Source organism: Thunnus thynnus, chromosome 14, assembly GCF_963924715.1.
Source record: "Thunnus thynnus chromosome 14, fThuThy2.1, whole genome shotgun sequence".
In the NCBI taxonomy this organism is placed as follows: Eukaryota; Metazoa; Chordata; class Actinopteri; order Scombriformes; family Scombridae; genus Thunnus; species Thunnus thynnus.
In genome coordinates, this window is record NC_089530.1 from 2873199 (window position 1) to 2894789 (window position 21591).

Below are 21591 nucleotides of genomic sequence, written 5' to 3' on the forward strand. Positions count from 1 at the left end.
AGATTGGCTGCGAAGAGACGTTGTGCCTTGAGAAAAATAGAGCCCTCCTCCTTTCTATCATACCAGCTTTAACTCACCCCTCACTCACACTCTCCCTCTGTCCGCCAGCCAGTTGTTTGTCCCTCAACAACCACCACGCTGCCTGTTAGATAATTCTGCACAATTCTAGTTAAAATGAGAATCATGATTTTATAGAGATCACAATTTTCTTCAAAATCATTAGTATCAATTATAAGTGTGTTGTCCACTCCTTTCAACACTTGAAAAATGTCACTTAACGTTCAAGTATAATATTAGAGCAGTAACCACAACGTGAAGAACAGTTGTTTTGCAGTGGTGACCAGAGCCATATTTTTGTATCACTAAGGTAATAAGTCCTCACAGCAACCACTGTCTGTTTCTTTCAATGTCATATCTCTAGAGTGGTATCTCTCCTTGATGAAGCATTTTAACCAGATAACTGCCCAGTTTCTTTTTTGTTGTTTGGCCAACTCAGCTGCCGCTGAGTAAGTTTGCCCCTGACAGTTGTGATTATACTAAACTACACTAAGTGTACTACACCTTTCACCTCCTACAGCTTGCTGGACACAGTTTTATTATGTACATTTTAATTAAAAGTGCAGAAGTGATATCACAATGTTTCAAATTGTGACATGATATAAAAATGATTCATTGTTAGATTACTGGCCAAACCTACATGACATCATGTAACATGACAACCCTCATAGTTTTTCTCCCGTTGTGACAATGGAGTTTTCATAAAAGAAAATTATGCAACAGAAAATAAAAGACATGTTTTTTTTTAACCATGCTATTGTTGCCTAGTTGTGTACATGATATTATTTGCATTTGATTCGTGTTCAACTGAAACTGACTTTGGAAAAGAACCTCAACAACATGTCATCCTGTTTTCCACTCTGAAATGCACATGAAGCTCTCCTGCTGTGTGTGTGAACATGTGTTGACATGTATAGTAGCAGATAGTTTTGGAGGAGGCTAATAATGGCATTGAAAAGACCTCTTCAACCAGCTTCAGTGATAAATGACTGAAAATTGTTGCCAGCTGAGATTACATCATACATGTAGCATTTAGGAAGTGTCAGAATTTGTATAGTGTGTGTGTGTGTATGTGTGTGTGTGTGTGTGTGTGCGCGCGCACATACAATTATGCTATGTACATGACCTAGGGATGCACGATGTTGGACTCTTTGCTGATATTTCCAACTCATTGTGGCCAATTGCCGATACCGATATATACACATATTTTTGTATGTTCAGTGTTATGCATGCAAGCATAGATTGTAGTAAGTATGATCAAGAAAGACAATATATGAAGGAGGAACTTAGGAAGACTGGAGTTCAGGAGCTCAGCATTAAAACTTTATGAACCTGCCAAGTTGGTGGAGCAGTAGAGTTTTCTTTGGGTTTATTAGACAGACAGGATTAATGTGGAGGATTTAATCTCTGGTTCACACTCCGGAGCAGAAGGTGGCGGTCATGCACCTAATACGCTGGTTGCCAACTGCCGTTATAAACCAAAACGAAGAAGTTTGGTTTCTTTTCCATACAGAGCATGAATGTATAATAAGAGTTGGATAGGACGCCGCTGCGCAGCCTTGCAGCCAATTTTTCCCAGTGGCCACTCGTGGTATTGCAGTGAAAAATCCCCCTGCGGCCCAAAAAGGATTTTCCCCATAGACCACCATTGTAAAACAGACGTCTGTAAAACTGTTGACAGGATGCCTCGAATTGCAAACAACGTTAATTATGACTCTTTCTATTATGAACTTTTGATCCATGGAGGTTTTATGTTTGCAAAACTTTCCTCGAGCTGAGAAAAGCAATTTAAAAATCTGTGACGTCATCACAATGTAAAGTCTATGGGCTGAGCGGGAACTCGTGGGCGGGGCCAGCAGGGGAAACACTACTGCGCATATTCAGTGGGCCGCACAACATGAAGCAAACCCGGAAGCTAGAAACTTTTTTTGGCGTATGCGCCACGCGAGCAATTCTTATAGGACTGAATAGGCGCCATTTTTAGTCCGGTATCCAGCTCTTATAATACATCCATGATACAGAGTGATACATGTATCATGTAGTTGTGCAGTTGAGTTTACTTGGTCTACACCAAAGAAAAAAAATTATTGTTGCCTTTTAGCTGTCGCTCCATTTTGTGCTCACACTGCCTCAGCTTTATGTCAAAATGTGAGTTTAAGCTCCTTGGTAAAAACTTCTCACTATAACCGTGTGCTAGTGACTTCATCCCTCTCTCAGTAGTCCTGTCTATTGAAGGACCAAACAACCAGACCAAGACTGGTTTGAACTCAGATTTGTCTGATGCATGAAGATTCCTTTATCTTCACGTCTGACAAAGTCTGATATCACTGGCCATCATTAAAGGTACAGTTGACATCTCTGCATTTTAGCAGCTTAAGCTAACATTAGCTTCAAACTGACAGGACGAGCTGTGTGTGTTTTAAGCTTAAAACAATAATATGATGTGCTTAATAGTTCAATGGGAGATGATGACTCAGGCCTGTCATTTACACTCAAAAACTAACTAGCGACCTGTTAGCTACATGTCTGAAATTGATGATTGATCATTTATTTAGATTAAGACCCACCACTGTGTTGGGTTTGTATTCAACCAAATTATTATGAATATTATTAGTAAAGACTGCAGTCAGACCTCATATGTCATAAATAATGTTGAATAGGAAGGAACAGGACAAAAAAAGAAGACGGGGTATGGGAAATTTACTTTTTGGCTGCTATGCTTCACTGGTTTTTAATGATGATCGGCCAAGATACATGGAGTAGGACATAAGAACAACACATCTCTGTAACCCACCGTTTCAAGCAGTCTCGGTCTGGTTGTTTGGTCCGCACCAGTTCCATTGATGGCTGTCACACCAGCCTAAACAAACCAAGTCAAATGGCAAATGCACCAGAGTTCCCTTGAAGCCCTACATTTAAAACAGTGATGATGTATGATATTAAATTCCTGACAGAAGTGTGATTTAAGCATGTTTCATACTTTTACCTGTGTGTGCATTTAAAATCATGAAAAGTCGAGTACAGTTTATCCATATGCTTACATCTCTTTCCCTGTGTTTTTGTATGTGTGACCTCTTACCATCATCACTCATTCTCCATCTGTCTCTCCTTCCTCTCTGTCTTTTCTTCTCTCTTTCTCCTCTGTCTGGGTTTTGCATTGTAGCCAACTGCTTCCCTCAATGCCAGAACGGAGGAATGTGCCTCAGGCCTCAGCTCTGTGTCTGCAAGCCTGGCTCAAATGGGAAGGCATGCGAACAGAAGACGGTGCCCACACACCCCTTTCCAGCACTGCCTGGGAACGGACCCACCAACGGCCACACCACTGGTCACACGAATGGACACAATGTGGTACCCCAGCGGCCCATACCTCAGCAAGTGCCTCCTAATGGTTATGCCTCTGCCCCCCCTCCGGCTAACAACATGGGCCAGATGAAACTAACTGTCAAGCCGGCCCCCCAGCTCGTACGACCACATTACATCCAACAGCACATCCAACAGCAGTAAGTATCCCACTTTGATTCAGCTTTTACTTGTCCATGCTGTCTTCTGACTATTGGAAAAGGTGTTAGAACAACTCAGTCCTCCACTGTGGAGCTGCTACTGATGTAGTACATGTCAGAGGAACTGAGTCAATCAAGCATTACAAAACTACAGAAAGATCACAAAATCATGTAAAAGACAACACTCACATCCCAAAAACACAACTCATTCACAAATGTTTTCTTATTTTCTCTAAGATTTATTTGAGAAAACAGAGTAACTATACATTGTAATAATAAATAACTGTGTTTTTCCCCCTGTGGTAATATTTGTGAATCAGGATGCTTTATAAATTTGATGTCAGTCATTAGCTTAAGGAAATGTCCAAATACAAGCAGTCTGATTTAATTTTTTTAACAGAAAACCATTGTCGGCTGTCAGGCTTAGTATGAAGATCAGGACATAACACTTGTGTGCCGTGGATACAGAACTCACAAATCTGTTGCACTCTCAAATGTGTGACATTGCACATCAGAAAACTCAAATGAAATGTGGTAGAATCATGTTTTCCATACATAACCTTAACTACTTTAATCCAGTAGTTATTGCAACCCAACCCTTTCCCTAAGCCTGACCAAGTAAGTTTTGTGCCTTAGCCTTAACTATAGCTGTAGCAGATGAGAAAACATTAATATGAATCTTTTTGTAGCATGGTTTTGAAAGGCATTATCAAACTATGTCATCCTTCTGGTAGGAATGTGAGAACAGAAAATGCTTGTATGGGATATTTTGGAAGGCATTTACTACGTTTTTGTTTAGTTTGGATGACTTGTTGAGCCACAAACCATAAGAAGAATTTGTGCACATCAGTTAATGAGTTCTCCTAACCATTTCTGCACTTTGTTTCTACTTGTGAACATTTTGGAAAGAAAGAAAATGTTTATGAATCTGACAAAAGTTCTTAATTTGTTCTTACGCAAAAGTTAAGGTCAAAACTATACACAGACATTTCATTAATAAGGTCCATTGTCTGTAAATCACAAGAGGCAGATCAAGTACAATAATACTGATAAAATACCATTACATATAATACAGTGAATACAAGACACTACAATGTCAATCTGGCAATAAAAATGCCAATTACCAATCTTACAACAAAACCAATGCCAATAAATCTATAATACATACAATATTACATAGAGCCATAAATGTCCAAAAACATCCAATCTAACATTTTGTGAGCAAACTGTAATATATAACAAACTACAGCTGCAGGCACAGAAGACTTTCTGAAAGTTTTTGTGGACCATCTGTTGGTGTTTAACTGAGTTTACCATCCAGAGGACGCCCATCATATTGAAGAACTGAACCTTTCCCTAGGTTCTACACTTCATGACTATTTTGAGCATATTAGGAGCAGTGCCAAATATAAAACCAGCCCTCTTAATCAGCTTCTTAATCCTATTTCTATGATTAACTGTAATGCTATTACTCCAGCATACCACAGCATAAAGCAGCCACTGACTATGATGCTTTGATAGATAATATCAAATGGCTTACCTCAAAACAGGAGTTTATAGCCTTTTTTGGACTGTGAATCGTATTTTATATGAAATCATTTTTCATTTATATTGTAAAGAACCAAACCAGGACATGATCAATTGAACAGGAAAAAAAATCCACTCTTCATTGTCAACAACTCTTAAGAAGTCCCTCGGCCAGTTTTATTGTTAGAGTTAACAGTTTGGTTTACATTGTTTCCAGTTTATTAGTATTATTTGCTTGGCTGACAAGCCAATAATCTGATGTACCATTTAGAATGTAAAGTGGCCATTTTTGATCCAAGTAAATAAACTATTGGACATGGTTTGATATTAAGAATACATGAAAAATTTTCAAATACATCAGCCCAATATCTCTTTACCAGTGTACCTTCCACTCACAAACCTTTATATCTGATGCAATTAACAGCTTTGTAGCAGTAGTATACTGTTTTAAAGTTGCAATCAACAAAAACAAAGCACAGCAGCCTGGACACTGCTGAAGCTGTACCTCTACTGACAGCAGCTTGCCTCTGTTTTTCTTCAAGGTCTTTCTTGTTTCCTACATCTTGTCTGGTTGAGATTGGATGCATAATTCTACACAGTACATACAGATCAAGACGGTAATGACAGACTACTTACCTTGAATATTGATCAGCGATACATCGATCAGATACACCAGATCAGTATTAGAGCCGGCACAGATCATATTAAGCGGATCGGATATCCACCATGACGATGATCCACATTATTTCCTTTTTCAATGTCATTATCAAATTAAGTGTTTCTGCTGTTAGTAACATTCATCACATGCCAAATGCTAGCTTAAGAACCACAGCAATCCTTGGCACCATATTATCTTACATTAAAATGATCTAAATGTGAGTTCTACCTCCGACCTGTAGGTTGGAAATCTCTGCCTCGAATGACTTAAAGGTCCAGTGTGTAGGATTTAGTGGCATCTAGCAGGGAGGTTGCAAATTGCATCCAACTGAATATCCCCCCTGCCTTCCAAGCGTGTAGGAGAACCTACAGTGGCTGAAAAACTCACAAATAACGTGACAGACCCTCTACAAAGTCAGTGTTTGTCCATTCTGGGCTACTGTAGAAACATGGCGGTGCAACATGGTGGCCTCCATGGAAGAGGACCCGCTCCCTTTGTAGATATAAAGGGTTCATTTAAAGGTAACGAAACCACAACAATTCTTAGTTTATGTGATTATACACTAATTAAGACATATTAAATATTATATTCCATTTCTGTGAAGTCCATTCTGCTAGATGCCACTAAATTCTACACACTGGTCTGTTAAAGAGCGTGTAAGAAATATTTTATATTAACAGTGAATCACATGACTGCTTGTATGTGAAAGGGGTCACAGTGACAAACCCACAGAGAATTATCACTTGACTTTCTCCTCAGCTCTACTGGGACTTTTAACCTCTTTAAGCTCTTTGTTTTGGTTTTATGACCTGCAACTTCACTGTTTTGTCCCTCTGACTGCTAATGTCAGTGTTGTTTCCAGCAGCAGCAGGCCACTGTACACTACCTGCCCAGTACCAAACTGCAAGTGGACTGCTAACAAAATGGCCATATCAACTTAAAAAGTGATATGTCAGATGTTGTGTTTATAGCTTGTTTCTGCTGCCCCCATGTTGCCAGAAAATCAGTTCATGCAGGTTTAAGTGTCCTGGGGAGAAAAAGCTGGATTGTAACTGCAGTGTTTGTATTCTCTGTCCAGTTCAGGTTCGTATCAACATGAATCACATCCAGATGTTTGTTCACTTAACATTTTGTCAGTTCTGGGATTTAATTTCTGGGATCTTGGCCTTCCACTTTTAGTTTAATTATCTGTATGGAAAATCTAGTATAAGGAATCAATCCTCACCAATGTGTTTTTGCTTCACACCTTGTCATAGTTTACCAATGGAGTCCAAATGGGATGGTTTCTGTCAAACATTACCCCAAGCTGGTATGAGGGTTCATCTGTTGATAATCACACAGACAGTGTGTTTAGTAGCATGCTGCCTGTTTGACAGCATGGTGAATGGCAAAGCCTGCAAGCCAACTCTGCACAATTGCTGATCCGAGCTCAGGGAATATTCTGTGTGTTTTAAAAAAAACATGGATCCCTCAGTGTGAAGGTTCTGTTATTGCGGTTTGCCTGGCCAATACACTCTCATTATCACCATCCATCAGTGTAATAATAGGTAGGATTTCTCCCTGCACTTTCATAAGTAGAGTTGAAATGTCACCAACTCCTGCTGTGGTTAACTATTGGTTTGTTTTGCCTGTCACTACAGCAGATGATTGGAGAATGTGCAGTCGCATCAGACACAGTGAAAATGGCCCCAACACCTTGTCAGGTCCAATCGGTGAATATAGACTCAAAACCAATCCCTACGCCCCAGCTCTATGTTAATTGCAACATGTTGATGGAAACATCCAAAATGACCCAGCAGTGTCAAGTTAGATGTCATAGATTAGACCAGACCTGTGATATTGATGAATGATATTTAAAATATTAATGAATACATTTTATGTGCTCAGTTTTACATGCACTCTGTAAAACGATCAAGAGGGGTTTTTTATGCACTGCTCAGGCATCAGTAATTGCTACCAGATCTGTGTCCTCGAAAGCTGCTCTCAATTTGCAGAAAGGATTTATCTCTCACAAGGAGCTATTCTCCTATTGGTTCTAGCAACAGAGCGTTTTGTCATCTGATAGGATAAAAAATAGGGCAATAAACCCCAGGTAAGTAACTTCTCATCAGATCAGTTGGGTGTGCACAAGCAGCTGAGTGAAAGAGAGAGAAGTTTTATGACAAATCTGCCTAAAAGCTGTGCAAATGTAACAGATTTGAGATCATATCTAAATACATGATTTGGCTGATATGCCCACAAAAATTATCCAGTGTTTTGGTGCCTTTTGCTCAGAGACCTCACAAGAGAAACTGTTCAATGTCTCAGTGTAATTTTGAAGCCTTAATCTAATCTGTGTGCTCATACTGTATAGATAAGATTGCAGATTACAGTTTTTTTCTGCTCAGGATAGTGTTTTGGAAATACTTGAGAAAGTGTTGTCAGAATTCCAGAACAGGGTAAATCTGAAAACGTGTTTTCATTTTGTCCTTTCATCCCCATTTATCTGGCATTTTCCACCATCGAAATCATCATAAAAATGTAGCTCTCCACAGTGGATAAAATGCACAAGAAAAATGGCTTTAGTGTGGGTACCTCTGCATCTCTGTGTAATTGCTTATTTTGTCTTTTAGGGTTGCAATCCAGCAACTGGAATTACAGTTAGTCTTGATTAGTTGGTGGAATTTAAGAAATGCTTTAAAATACAAATTTTATTCTGCTATACAGCAGAAATGGAAAAGTAGGTCAATGACAACACTTGTGTTGTGTGATCAACTATACAAGAAACATAAAACAAGTGATCAGATACATTAATAAACTGATATCTGTCTATCCATCCAAGTCAGTTGTTTGTCATTACTTTTCAGAATGACTAATATTGGGGTTTTCTGATCTTACGCCCTTAGGATGACATCATTTGACAGTGCCTTCCAAAACCATTACAAAAGCAAGCTACAAATAACTGTTACAAAAGATCATAATGATTCTTATGACTGTTTTCTGATCTGCCACTTCCATGGTAAAGGTTTGGTTAGGTTTATGCACAAAAACTGCTTGGTTAAGATTAGGGAAAGAATGTCGTCATGGTTAAAAGAAAGTATTGAAAACTGGAAATGAGCAGGTCCCTGATGTAACAGTCACATGCATTATTGACCCATCAATCTAACCCAAACCCTCCACTACAAGGTATTGTAGCTTAGTCGCTTGTCCGTTTAACGTTAATATAAGTCATATTTAGGCATTTGAACAAATGGCTGATGCTATTCTTGGGAGGACAGTTTAGTTTTGGCAAGTTGATGAATGTCTGCCCTGTGCTGGATGCTGGTCTTGAAGAACTGGAATAACGCTGGTCTTGAAGAAGTAGAAGAATTTGGGAACAACAAAAGGTAAATCCCACACCATCACATTACTTCAACCACATTACTCCAGTTACAGACAAGAGTATGTCTATGTTTCCTTGTCAGGTAAACATAGACATACCGTAAGTCTTTTTATATATTTGAACAATGCTGTTGCTGTTTACTGGAGTTAACTGCATAACCTTTTAAAACATCTGGTTTTGGGATTTACCATGCGGGTAGCTCCTTAAACTAGTAAGTGCCTTAAACCTACATTCTTTCTAATGGCCAGCAGGGGGTAACTCCACTGGTTGCTAAAAGAAGTCCAATTGGAAAGATCCTGCTTCTCACTTGATTTATTACCCCAGTAAACACTTTCCTAATGAGTTTAAGGTCTTTGCTATCGCTAGTTTCAAGCCTTCTTCAATACATGTTCATTTTGTAAATTATGGTTCAATTTAAAGTAAAATTGACGATAAAACAGCGCATGCTTCAGGGCATGGCTGCCTTATGATTGTTGTTACCGTAACAACAATGTCTGTAACGTAATGTGACATGGCGTAACCCCAGATTCACAGAGTATAGGCGTACTTGCCATTATTTGACAGTGTGTTTTCAGTTCATGAAAGTTAATTATAATATTTTGGTCATCTAAAAAAGTTGTGTTCAGCATTTGGTTGTGCTAAAAGACCCTCCAAGGAGTTAGATGTTCAGTTTTTCTGGTAAGTACATTTAGTTTGAATGGTTTTAAGCCTGTTTTTCGCTAGTGAAAATTGGCATAAGCATTATCACAGTTAACCATATTCTGTAAATGCCCCGTGCCAACCAAGCTAGCAGCCAGCGCTAGGGTCTGCTCCACCCTCTGGTCCAAATATGGTCACTTCTGGCTCCAATAATCCAAGATGGTGATGGTCCAATACAAGATGGCAATGGTCAAATCGCTAAACTCAAGTCTTCCAAAGGGCAGTCTGCAAACCAATGGGTGGAGTCATTGTGACTACGTCCATATTTCTTTACAGTCTATGGGATTTAAGAAAAGTTATCTAGATAACTCAGTTAACCTGCTTCTTAGAACAGACCCCTGATAACAGTGGCAATGACCCAGTTTTTTGCCTTATACCATAAAACTTTTTCCTTTAGAAAATCTTTAGAAAACTATCTGAAAATGTAGTATGGATCAAACCTTGTAAACAGAATTTTCAAATTAATCTGTTGTGGTTATTTTCCACAATGTGTATGGAACTGAGATGACAAAACTGATTCCCTTTCATTATTTCTTGTGATTAGCTAAGGCAGGCTGACAAATCCTTTAACATGTATTTAGTTGATGTTTCCATTTGTAAACCAGATAAAGATTAGGTTCCACCAATATATATTGAATAATTGTTATCAATACCAGTGTACCTTTCATACACTCAATACCATCCACTAGACCAAAGTGAATTAAATTAGCTTTTACCAGGGACCACAGGATCAGGAATATTGCTATTAGATTTTGGGGACCCCAAAATCAGATGCATTTGGGCTTTGAAACTAGGGTTTATTATAGTGAACTATAGTGAAACTGTAATGGTTTTACTGTGGGTCCTTTTTGAAACCATTCTCATTTATTTAAACTGTTAAGTGATGAATCATATAAGATGTGGCCAGTACTTGAAGAAGGAGAAAAAATGAACAAAAGGGCAAACACAAATGTCCAAGTGTTTTTGTGTGTCAGCAGTAAGATGAGCAATTGCATTGAGATAGTGGTACTTTGCTGCAATTCCCATTTGGTTTATGTGTGCTTATAAGACTAGAATGTGATGCAGAGTGCTTCCCCATCATTGCAGTCCAGCCCATAAATCATGGACGACAGGTTAATGCTATTGTAATGGCTGTCACTGTGGTTCAGCTGCAAGGATCAAATGTTGCAGCTGAAAGTATGGCAGCTCTAACCCTCAAAGGTGTGACACTCGGCAAAAAACGAGAATACCGCTCAGAGTAACCCAGTGCTGTTTCCCACGTGAAAAAAAAATACACTTGAGTTTGATATAGAATTGCAGCTAGAGAAGACCCATTATTTTTACAGGGGTGTCAGTTGTGGCCCTGGACAACCCCTCAGATTAGCTGTTCTGTACTGTGTGACTGAGTAAGATTCATTCATAACTCATAATGAAATGTTGTACAATAGTTGTGTAATGAATGGCTAGATCTAGTTAAGCTGCACTTAATTTAATATCCCAAGATATTGACTCTGTATTTAGGATTGTAGCCTTGTGTGCAGTATATTGTATAGGCAAATATTTGTGCCAACTGGTAAATTTGGTAAATCAGAATTTTAAATAAGTATGCATGAATTTAAACTGAATTTGTATGTCCTGTTCTAAATTTCAGGTTGACAAAATTAATTTGACAAAAAATGGGACACAACAAATTTCAAATTTAACAGTTTAAGTAAAATTGAACAATACTGATCACACAAGATACAATGCCACACATTGCTGAGATGTAGTAAATCAAGCAGTTCATAAACAGTGGCCAGTAGCAAAGTTAACATTCAGTCATTAGGTGGAGGAATGGCTGCCAAATCTTCTGAAACATTTCCTCTCCAGCAGATATATTACACCAAATTTTCTCCAGATGTAAGTTTCCTTTGCCACAAGTAAAAAGTAGAAACCTGTTCAGATGTCCAGGATTGTAGCAGTAGCTTTCTGGCAAACAGTATAACTATTCTACACAGTACCAGTTCAGACAGTCCAATCAGAGTAGTTAGTGGGGCTACAGTGAAATTATTGCTAAAGACTTTAACAAAATGATCAAAATGATTGTAAGACAGACAGAGATTGACGGACTGATTGGTGCAGCGTTGGCAGTAATACGGCCATTGTAGCGGACTGTAGAGTTGAAGAGGTAGCTGAGCCTGAAGGTGAACCTCTCAATTTACTAGTTTATCAGTCGGTGCTCCAACTCTCACCTATGGTCTTGACCTTTGTGTAGAGACAGAAAGAATTAGATCATGAATACAAGTGGCCAAAATTAGTTTCCTTCACAGGTGTCTGGGCTCAGCTTTACAGATAGGGTGAGGAGCTCAGACATCTAGAAATAGCTTGGAGTAGAACCACTGCTCTTTTGTTTGCAAGGAGCCAGTTGAGGTGGGTTTGGGCATTTGATCAGGATGCCTCCTGGACACCTCCCTTTAGAGGTTTTCTGGGGATGCCCAACTGGAACGAGACCCCGGGGCAGACCAAGAACATACTGGAGGGATTTCGTATTCCATCTGCCCTGCGAACGCCTCAGGATCCCCCAGGAAGAGCTAGAGGACATGGCCAGGGAGAGTGACAGGCTGCCTTACTTAGCCTGCTGTCAGCACAACCCAGAACCACATACTTTCCCAAAAATAGATGAATGGAAGGATGAATGATTGCAACTTCTGACATAACAGAAGCTGATGAGAGAATTATGCTCATATTTAAGTTTCAAAACCTAACACACTAATTCAGAACATACAAGTTCAGTCTGATCAAATTCAATTTCAAAACTCAAAATTCAAATTCAATTTTGAAGGTCAGGTCTCTGAAGTCAAATCATACAGAAACTGGCACATTGTACTGCATTCTAGCAATGATGGGCCTCAATCAAATGTGTAACCTGCAGATTATTAAAGAGACAAACTTCAGTCAACCAGTCAAACAGCCAGTTACCCGGAACAAAGCACTGGTATACAGTGCAGAGATATTCCTCCTTTCCCTCCCTGCAGTCTGCCTGCCATCAGCTGCAGTATTGCTAATACATGAGAAGGCTCTGGTGAGGTTCAGTGGGTTCATTACGGTAGACCAGAGTATGTCAGCTCTCGTGGGGAAGAAGACTTGGACAGCCAGAGTGTAGAGGTCGGCGGTGGATTGTGATTGTGGCCAGAGCAGTGAAGGCCGAGACTGAACAGATTCAGCCCCCTTTACACACACACATACATATACACACACCCTACTCCCTCAACCCTGACTCACCGATCTGTTTATGTAGAAATGAGTAAAATCTCCTCTCTGATATTTAAGACTAGCAGGCTCTTGTAACCATTCCTTGGATACCCTCCAAGCTCTTCTCTTACTTTTTTCATTTCATGGCGCAGTCGTTGCCAATGCATGCAGCCATGCCAGATATTTTGTTGAGACTGGAATGAGATCTTATGTTTATAACCTTTCTCTTGCCGTTACTATTCTCTCTTTCTCATTGCTTAGGTTTGAAGCTCTTTGTTGTTGCCATATTTAGGACCAAGCTTCTATAGAAGTAGTAGTTAATCTGGTACCATAACTATTGTGTACATACTGTACAACCAGTACTGAAATCCCTTACTGTTTTGCTATAATGAAAAATGTCAGGAAACCCCAAATTCACAAACAATTCTGCATCACTGACAACAGTGTTGACCTGGACACAACCCTAGAGTACCCCACAGTTTCCTCCTTCAATTTGATATGAAAAACCAGATGAAGTCAAAAAATACTGGATGAAAAATCAGTGCAGGTAAACCTGTACCAGATGTAGACAGAAAATGTGGAGGAGGTGGAAAGGAAGTGGGGTAAGGCTGACGGAGATGGAGGTAAGTGACAGTTTCAATGAGTATGTAGTGTGATTGGTAAATGGTGCCCTCCAGTACCTTTATAGTGTTATAAAGGTGTTACCTCTAGGTACTGAGAAAAAGCAAGAGACCCCAGACAATTCTCCGTTCTCTGTTAAAGAGCGGCTGGGATTGACACTAAAATGAGAATACCTGGTCCACCTTAAAGGTAAATCCACCTTAAGTGAGCCTGGTCAGGTTAGGTTAACCCATTGTTGCTAACTTCGGGGCTAACAGTCTTCACTTTTCCAGCAGTTGGGGAAACAACAGACAAGACTTTTGTTGGTCTTGAGAAGCTGCAGCATTTATTAAAGCCTGTACTGTACATTTACTGCCAAATTGACAATTTACTGTAGTAGCCCGCTGATATTAATGATCATGTGAAATTTTAGCAGTGGTGCTCATAGTTCTGCAGTCGCCATGTGCTGCTGCAGAATGAATAAAGGGGAAACTCTGTGATGGTTTAAAGGGCCATGTGAGGAATTAAAGATATGGATGTTAACCGTGCATGTTGACAGCTGCTCTGGCATTGTTGGAGAACCCCACTGGTGAAGTGACATAAACAGAAAGGTAAAAATGGACATATATGGTTTTAGGGGGAGGTGGTGCTGTTAGGTGCTGTTACTATTTTGACTAGTTAGTGAAAGTTGTGGAGCAGTTAGCTTAAGAGCCAGATGTTGTTCTGTTGTCAGGTGGACAGAAACACAAACACAAATTAATACTAATGTTGCTCTTTTTCTGCTAGACGTGTCAATAGGGAATTTGTGGCAGTTTAGATGTTAGCCATGTCAACTTTATAAGCTGATAATAAGTCAGTGTTGTGTGTTCAACTTTTTTGGTGTCCCCAAGTGACCAAAAAAATCTTCTAATGGTGCCCTGTGGAGTTTTTGCCAAGATACACAGTGCGTATGTTTGAGGTCTACCACTATGGATGGATTTCTTTTCTCATAAAACATTTGCAACTCCAATATTGAAAAAAATATGAAACCTGTATTGTTTCCATGCTTTGCTAGCATTTGTCTGCTTCTCTGCCTTTGCTGGTGTGTTCTTGTTGCGTCAGCTGTGCCCTCGTGCATGTACATGAAAGTAAACAAGGGCGGCTGTGGCTCAGGAGGTAGAGCGGGTCATCCACTAATCAGAAGATCGGCAGTTCGATTCCCGGCTCCTCCAGTCCGCATGTCGATGTGTCCTTGACACTTAACCCCAAATTGCTCCTGATGGCTGTGCCATCAATGTATGAATGTGTGTGAATGGTTAGTTTCCTCTGATGGGCAGGTTGGGACCTTGCATGGTAGCCCCTGTACTCATTCAGCGAATATGATTTATAGTTTAAAAGCGCTTTGAGTGGTTGGAAGACCAGAGAGGTGCCATACAAGTACAGTCCATTTACCATTTAACAGGGACTAACTCGCAAAAACATTTCCCCAACAGTGCAACTTGGGGTCAAAACCTCCACTACTGAGATGTTTAAAACAAAAATGTTACAACATTCAAAATAAATGTGCTGTAATCAAAATCTCATGTGATGAAATATTGAACTTTTTTGTTGTGTTCAAATAAAAACAAAGGATTAATTCTTCGAGGCTATAGATTTGTTAGTTGACACGTTTAACTAGAGCATTCATTTTTAGGGTGGATCATTTGAGGAAGCCAGTGGTCAGCTTAAAAATGTAAATAGTGGTAGTAAAAAAAACACGCTTCCTTTGCCTGTCTGAATATAGATTCTACCGCTCCCCGCCCCCACTTAACAGTAGATGCTTGTGTGTACATACTGTACTTGCACTTGTGTAAACATGCTTGTGTGCATGCATGTTTACACAATCATGTTCACTGTGTGAAGGCATGAACACAAATAGGTTAATAATCCTAACAGAGTGTCCAGAAGGTTTAATTTGAGGATGTTTTTATGACTGTATAGTGGAAGTGAACATCTCATGCACACAATAATACATGTGAACACATCACTGTATATCATGGAGATTCACATACTCTATACATAGATGCATAACCTAAACAGAAGAGCTATTTAAGGCATTACAGGGTCATAGCAGAGATATTTACAAGGCTATCATTTTCTGTTTATTTATACTGTGGCAGGGGGCCTATCATGTGAATGGGATGAAAATATGTCCAGTTGACAAATGGTTTTTCCTCTATGTTTATCATCTCCTTTCTGTGGCCCTGCACTCTCCTTGTATGCCTTCATTTGACAACCCGGGGAAGGCCATATCATTTTTCCATCAGTGAATGTTCAATATGTGTATGTTTTGTTTAATGTTTTGGAGACATCTTGATCCTTTCTCTTAGTGGCACCATCAAGAGGAATTTTGTACTTAGAAGCAATAACAGAATATAAAGATTGCCATGATATTTTAGCTAGTTTAATTTTAATTTCCTATATGTATTGTTTTTGCAAACAATAGGCACAGCTGTGCTTTGAGCTTAATGCTAACACAAGCATGGTCACAATGACTGTTAACATACAGATATTTAGCAGGTAATGTTCACGGTCTTATGCTAACACACTCAGTTTATTGTGTTGGCATACTAACATTTGTGAATTATCTGCTGAGGCTGATGGAATGTCATTAGCTTTACAGGTATTTGGTCATAAACCAAAGTATTAGACTGAAAGTTTGGCCTGATGATGGTGCTAGATGAAAAGTAAGGGAATCACAATTCACCTTGTGTTGAACATGAATGTTTGTACAAAATTTCATTAATCGTTTCAGTAGCAGACATTTCAATGAACTAAAAATGTCATTAAACCAAGAGGATACATTGCCTGGGAACCAAGAATATGTGAAACAAATTTTGTGACAATCCATGAATGAAAAATAACTGGATAACTGAAAATTTAACCTGTTGGAGGTGTAACATGGATAGTCAGCAGGTCACCAAAGTCATTAGCATTCATTCTCTGAGGACCATGCATATCTGCACCAAAGTCCATGTCAATCAATTTATGAGTCGTTTGAGATATTTCAATCAAACCAAAAATGTCTAACTCATGGTGACTCTAGTTGTCCGGGGATCCACTACAGTTATTAGGTTTCAAACACTGGGGATCATGAATGTCTGTATAAAATTTTATGACTGCCAGATTGCTAGTGTTGCTAAGACTTTGTCCATTTATCCCCCACCGAAACCCCATTCAAGAAATAATTAAATATGCCTATATTGGTTTTCAAAAAGGGTCCCACTGTGAAAGAGAACCAAATATGGTGAGAACAGGCTTGAAATGAACCAGAAGATAATTAGACTTGATCCAAATTTATACAAAACAATTTTTTCCTCCTGTGATGATGATGCACCACTTGGTCAACGCTAGTAACAAGTCAACTCAGGACTTCGGTCCACTCAGGTATGAAACATATTGACCCACAGATCTGAGACCGGTGGCAGCAGACCGGGATCCTCACGTACACAGTAAGACTGAATTCACTTTGGATCCAGCCCAGCTTGGGTCCTGGATGGGTCTCTGTCAAGACCGCTTCTTTAAAGATAATTTTCTTGCACAGGGACAGGTTCCTCTGATTAAAAGATGGATGTGTGTAGACAAGATGTAGCAATTATTATTCCAATATTCATACATTGTTAACACCAGAGAATCCCCTGCATTCATGTCAACAGCCTTCTCCTCTATATGTCTGTTAGGAATTGATCTCTGTAACTAAGTTGAGATAAGCTGCTTATCTCCACTAATGTCAGACTGCATGATCACAATTCACATCACAAGCCCTGTTTGGCTGACTGAAGCTCTGGCATTCAGTGTGCAGTAAACAGGGCTTACTATGTAACATTTATTTGACTTAACTGAGAAGATGAAGGATATGAAACACAGTATATCTCCAAACAGACCACGGGCATTCACACCATTAGTTTTAATATTAGAGGATGTAGAGGATGCCTGGTGGTTCCGATCGCTAACAGCTGACCAAACAGTGATGAGCACAGATAGATATATTCATGCTGACTTTTATTTATATCATAAGCCCATGCCAGGAATTGGGGGCTCAAATAGACCTTCTATTTTAGCTATGCACACAAAAGTAATACACAAACAGTGCCATCTGGCAATATCTCAAGACAAACAAAGTGTCAAACTTTTAACTGTTGACAGTAATTTCTGTCAGTGTTTGTACCTTCAGCTGCTACTCCATCCCAATAGTGATGAAACAGCAAATTTTCCTCCAAATGTCTGGTGCTACTAACTCTTGTATTACCATTAAGAACAAGACTCAAGGCAGGTATATGCTTGAAACAAAATAGTTTTGTCCGACCACGTCTAAAGCCAAAGGTTATTTATACCTGTTCCGAGTGGCCACACTCGAGGGCAGGCCAAAAAGTCTCTTGCCCTGGGGAGGGTTGAGACACGATGAATCGTACAGATGGGGATAACACCAGGCACTTTTGGACAGTCTCTCTTTGAAAGCTTTCATGATGATGCCCTGCTTTGTACACACAAAAAGTGACAAAAGAAGTTGTGGAAAAATCATATTTTCTCACCTCCGCATGCCTGGCTAACTACTGTGTGAAGGGGGGAGTGCTTGTCGGATTGTTGGTTTCAGAAGTTTGCAACAACTGAGGGACACAGCCACCCCCTTATCGCTAATATATTGGTACTAGCGTATATGTTGGCTGATAAATCATATTTAGTTGTCTGATTTAAAAAAAAAAAAAAAAAAACAACAACAACAACAAAAAAAAAAACGTCTTAAATATCCATACTGGTATCAGCCTCAGAAATACAGTATCTGTAAGGCTATGACCTCTTAATGGCTATATTGAAAAGTTTATTTCCTACTTCATGAAGAACAGTGGCTGTAGACATTTTGAATTTATGACAGTTACAATGGATTCCAGTTGTGTTTTCATGGTCGTAAAAAAGTACCCAAACATCCATAGAAACTTCTTGAACCACTCGTTTCAGTCATAATCAAAATATGGCTAAATACACTGCTTCCGTCTTGGCTTATGGGATGGCAGTAGTCCAACTGAGAAACAGTTTAGTTACATAGATGGTGACATACAGTATGTTTTCCCCTTGGGGAACAAAGGGAAAACATACAACAAATTCAGATGCACTAAGGTGACTACTGGTTTAACCCGTATACTGAAAGGTTACACTTTGGTGGGCACGGTGGTGATACTGAAGATAATGTTAATTTCGGGGCTTACGGTGCTTAAATGATTAATTCATGTACATGTAATTAGAGAGTCAATTCCCAGACTTTGACAGCTGCCAGTTACCCCAGCATCTGGTATTAGTCACACTAGTGCAGTGCCTGTTCAGAATGGGCTGATTGCTCATTATCTCTTGAGAACCGCATATATACATATATAAATATATATATATATATATCAAACATATGACATATTTACAAACATATCAATTAAAACGATAAGGACTTAATAGATGAAATGGTTTAAATCCAGACAGAAACTTCACCAGGGGGACTAAACTGAGGATGAACCCTAGAAGCAGTTTATGGCCTTCCATTGGTCGATTCTGCTGCAATCAAATGTGTTGGCTAGAGATGCACCAACCAATTGTCCACCGATCAAAATTGGTTTTCAGTTTTCAGCCAATCAGCCATGACCGGCCTGATCAGTCTCATATATGCGTTTTTTGCCGATCATATTTTCCACACATAGCCGCACTATGTTTCATGTAGCGCACAAAACTGTTGCGCCACAGACAAAACACACACACACACAACATGCATGTTACGCACACAGTGCACTGACAGCCACTGCCACACACTCTTATTAAGAATTTAATAAGAAAGTCTTTCTTTCTTATTAAATTCTTACAAAGAATTGTTAGGAATTGGTAGGTCAGACTTTTAAAAAATCAGAAATCGGAATCAGCCAAGAAAATTGCAGTCGGTGCATTTCTAGTATTGGCACGTATGCCTGTTGGCTAGTTTTACTGCCTCCACTTCTGGTTTTTTTTGTGTGTGTGTACACACTCCTCTGTCTTGGGCATTTTAAGTGAGTGGGGTGCGTGACTTTGTCCTGCTCAGCAAGTCAGAGCCCAGAAGCTCCATCCTGCTGTGATGTGATGGTGTTTATATCAAACAGCCCCCGCTGCACTCAGACATGGAGCTTAGTGGCTCACTTTTTGCTTGTTTATTCAAAGGTTATTGATATTAAACATGTTGCACGTCCAAATTGTACCTAAAGAGCATCTATCTCCACAATAAATCACCTGCTAAGTGTATGATGGGTGTTTATTTGTGCTTTAGAACGTAACCGCTGTGAAACAATCAGGAAATAACGTATTCCTGTCATTCACAGACTTCCTCTCTCTCAGAGAAAGTTTTCCAGCCTGCCTCTCTGTCGCTCACTCCTGTTCTTGGCTTGCTTGCCCTCTCTCTCTCTTTTTCTCTTGTCCTTTTTAAAATGAGTCGGGAAACCCACAACAAAGCCTAACTTTTAATGTTATCAAACGAAGAGAGATGTCATCCCCTTGTATCTCTCTCATGAAGGGTTGTACAGCTCTCTTCATGACATGCAGTTGCAGAGCCCAGAAGCCCCGTCACACTGCTGCAGACTGGAGCAGCTCGCTGATCGCTGGTTTATTCAAAGTTTATTAACATTAAACACATCACATGTCCAAATTGCACCAAATTTGACACTGCACTCCCCTGTGTGCCCAACCATACACCCACCAAGTGTGGAGTCGATCAGATGAATAGTTCAAGAGATATGTGAAGGACAAACATACAAACATACAGACAGAGATTCCTTGCTTTATATAGAGAGATGTTAATAGTGATTATTAAAGCCTATTAAACTAGACCTGATATTGTATATTTGTACTATTGGGTCACACCGTGTTGTAACATGGCAGAATCGTCTCAGGCCACATTTTGTGCTGCAGTTGAGAATGCAGTAACACTGGATGACTCACTGCCTCAGGAAGCAGCAGCAGACCAGGGAGTTAGATCATAGGAATACCCTCTGCTATCATAGTGCAACCTTTGCTCACTGCTATCCTCGTTTAAAATGAGCAGTATCAGGGTATCCTGTTGGCTCAGTGCAACGCTACTAACTACAGCCAAGAATGACTTCAGAGTTGAGTCAACACCTCTCTGAATCAGTCTCAACAGAAATTGAACAGTACAAGTTTCACAAAAAAGCTCTTTTATAAAAGGTTGAATTTGTTGAAGGATTACTGAATTAGGTTGCATCATGTTTTACTAGAGTTAATGTCAATGTCAAACCCTGGTACTTAGCTCAGGTGTGAGTAACATGAGTTGGATGAGACATATGGTAAGTAACCTGTGTAAAATTGCTTTTGTAAATATAACTATTATTTTTTTTATTGGAATTAGATGTGAAATCTTTTTGTTTTATATTTTGATTTAGAATATCATCGAAATATGTTATTGTCATATAGTTAATTATGTGTCGCTCCATGCGACTAGGAAGATGCTAATAATGTTTGCCAGGAATACAAGATCACCCAGTGTAGAGATGAGGGTTGGTGGGTGGCTCATTACAGTCCTTGACCTACATTTCTGATGTACATCATGGTGGAAAAATGCACTACATGGCCAGTACTTCGTGGATATCCTATCAAAGTATGTGAACGTACAAACGTTCTACCCACATGGGCTTGTTGAACATGTCATTCCCAAACCATGGGCATTAATAAGCTGCTCTAACAGCCTCTATCCTACTGTTTCTCACTTGGTGTTCCAGTTCATCCTGAAGGTGTTGGATGGGGTAGAGGTCAGGGCTCTGTGCAAGCCAGTTCTTACACACCAAACTGAGAAAGCCATTCCCATATGAACCTGGCTATGCGCAGGGTGTGTTATCATGTTGAAACAGGAAAAGGACAAACACAAGCTGTTGCCACAAAGTTGAAAGAACATTACTATTGTCTAAAATGTCATTGAATGATGTAGCATTAAGATTTCCCTTCAC

The 21591-nt window shown here is 39.5% G+C and overlaps 1 protein-coding gene across 6 annotated transcripts in view; it reads left to right on the forward strand.

Moving 5' to 3' along the window:
* Positions 1-21591, forward strand: part of ltbp1 (latent transforming growth factor beta binding protein 1) — a 157858-nt gene that overhangs the window by 30287 nt on the left and 105980 nt on the right. For all 6 annotated transcript variants that reach the window (XM_067609332.1, XM_067609327.1, XM_067609328.1 and 3 more), the window contains exon 3: positions 3221-3557. In XM_067609332.1, coding sequence (XP_067465433.1) covers positions 3221-3557 — 337 coding nt within the window. The remainder of the gene's footprint in view (positions 1-3220; positions 3558-21591) is intronic.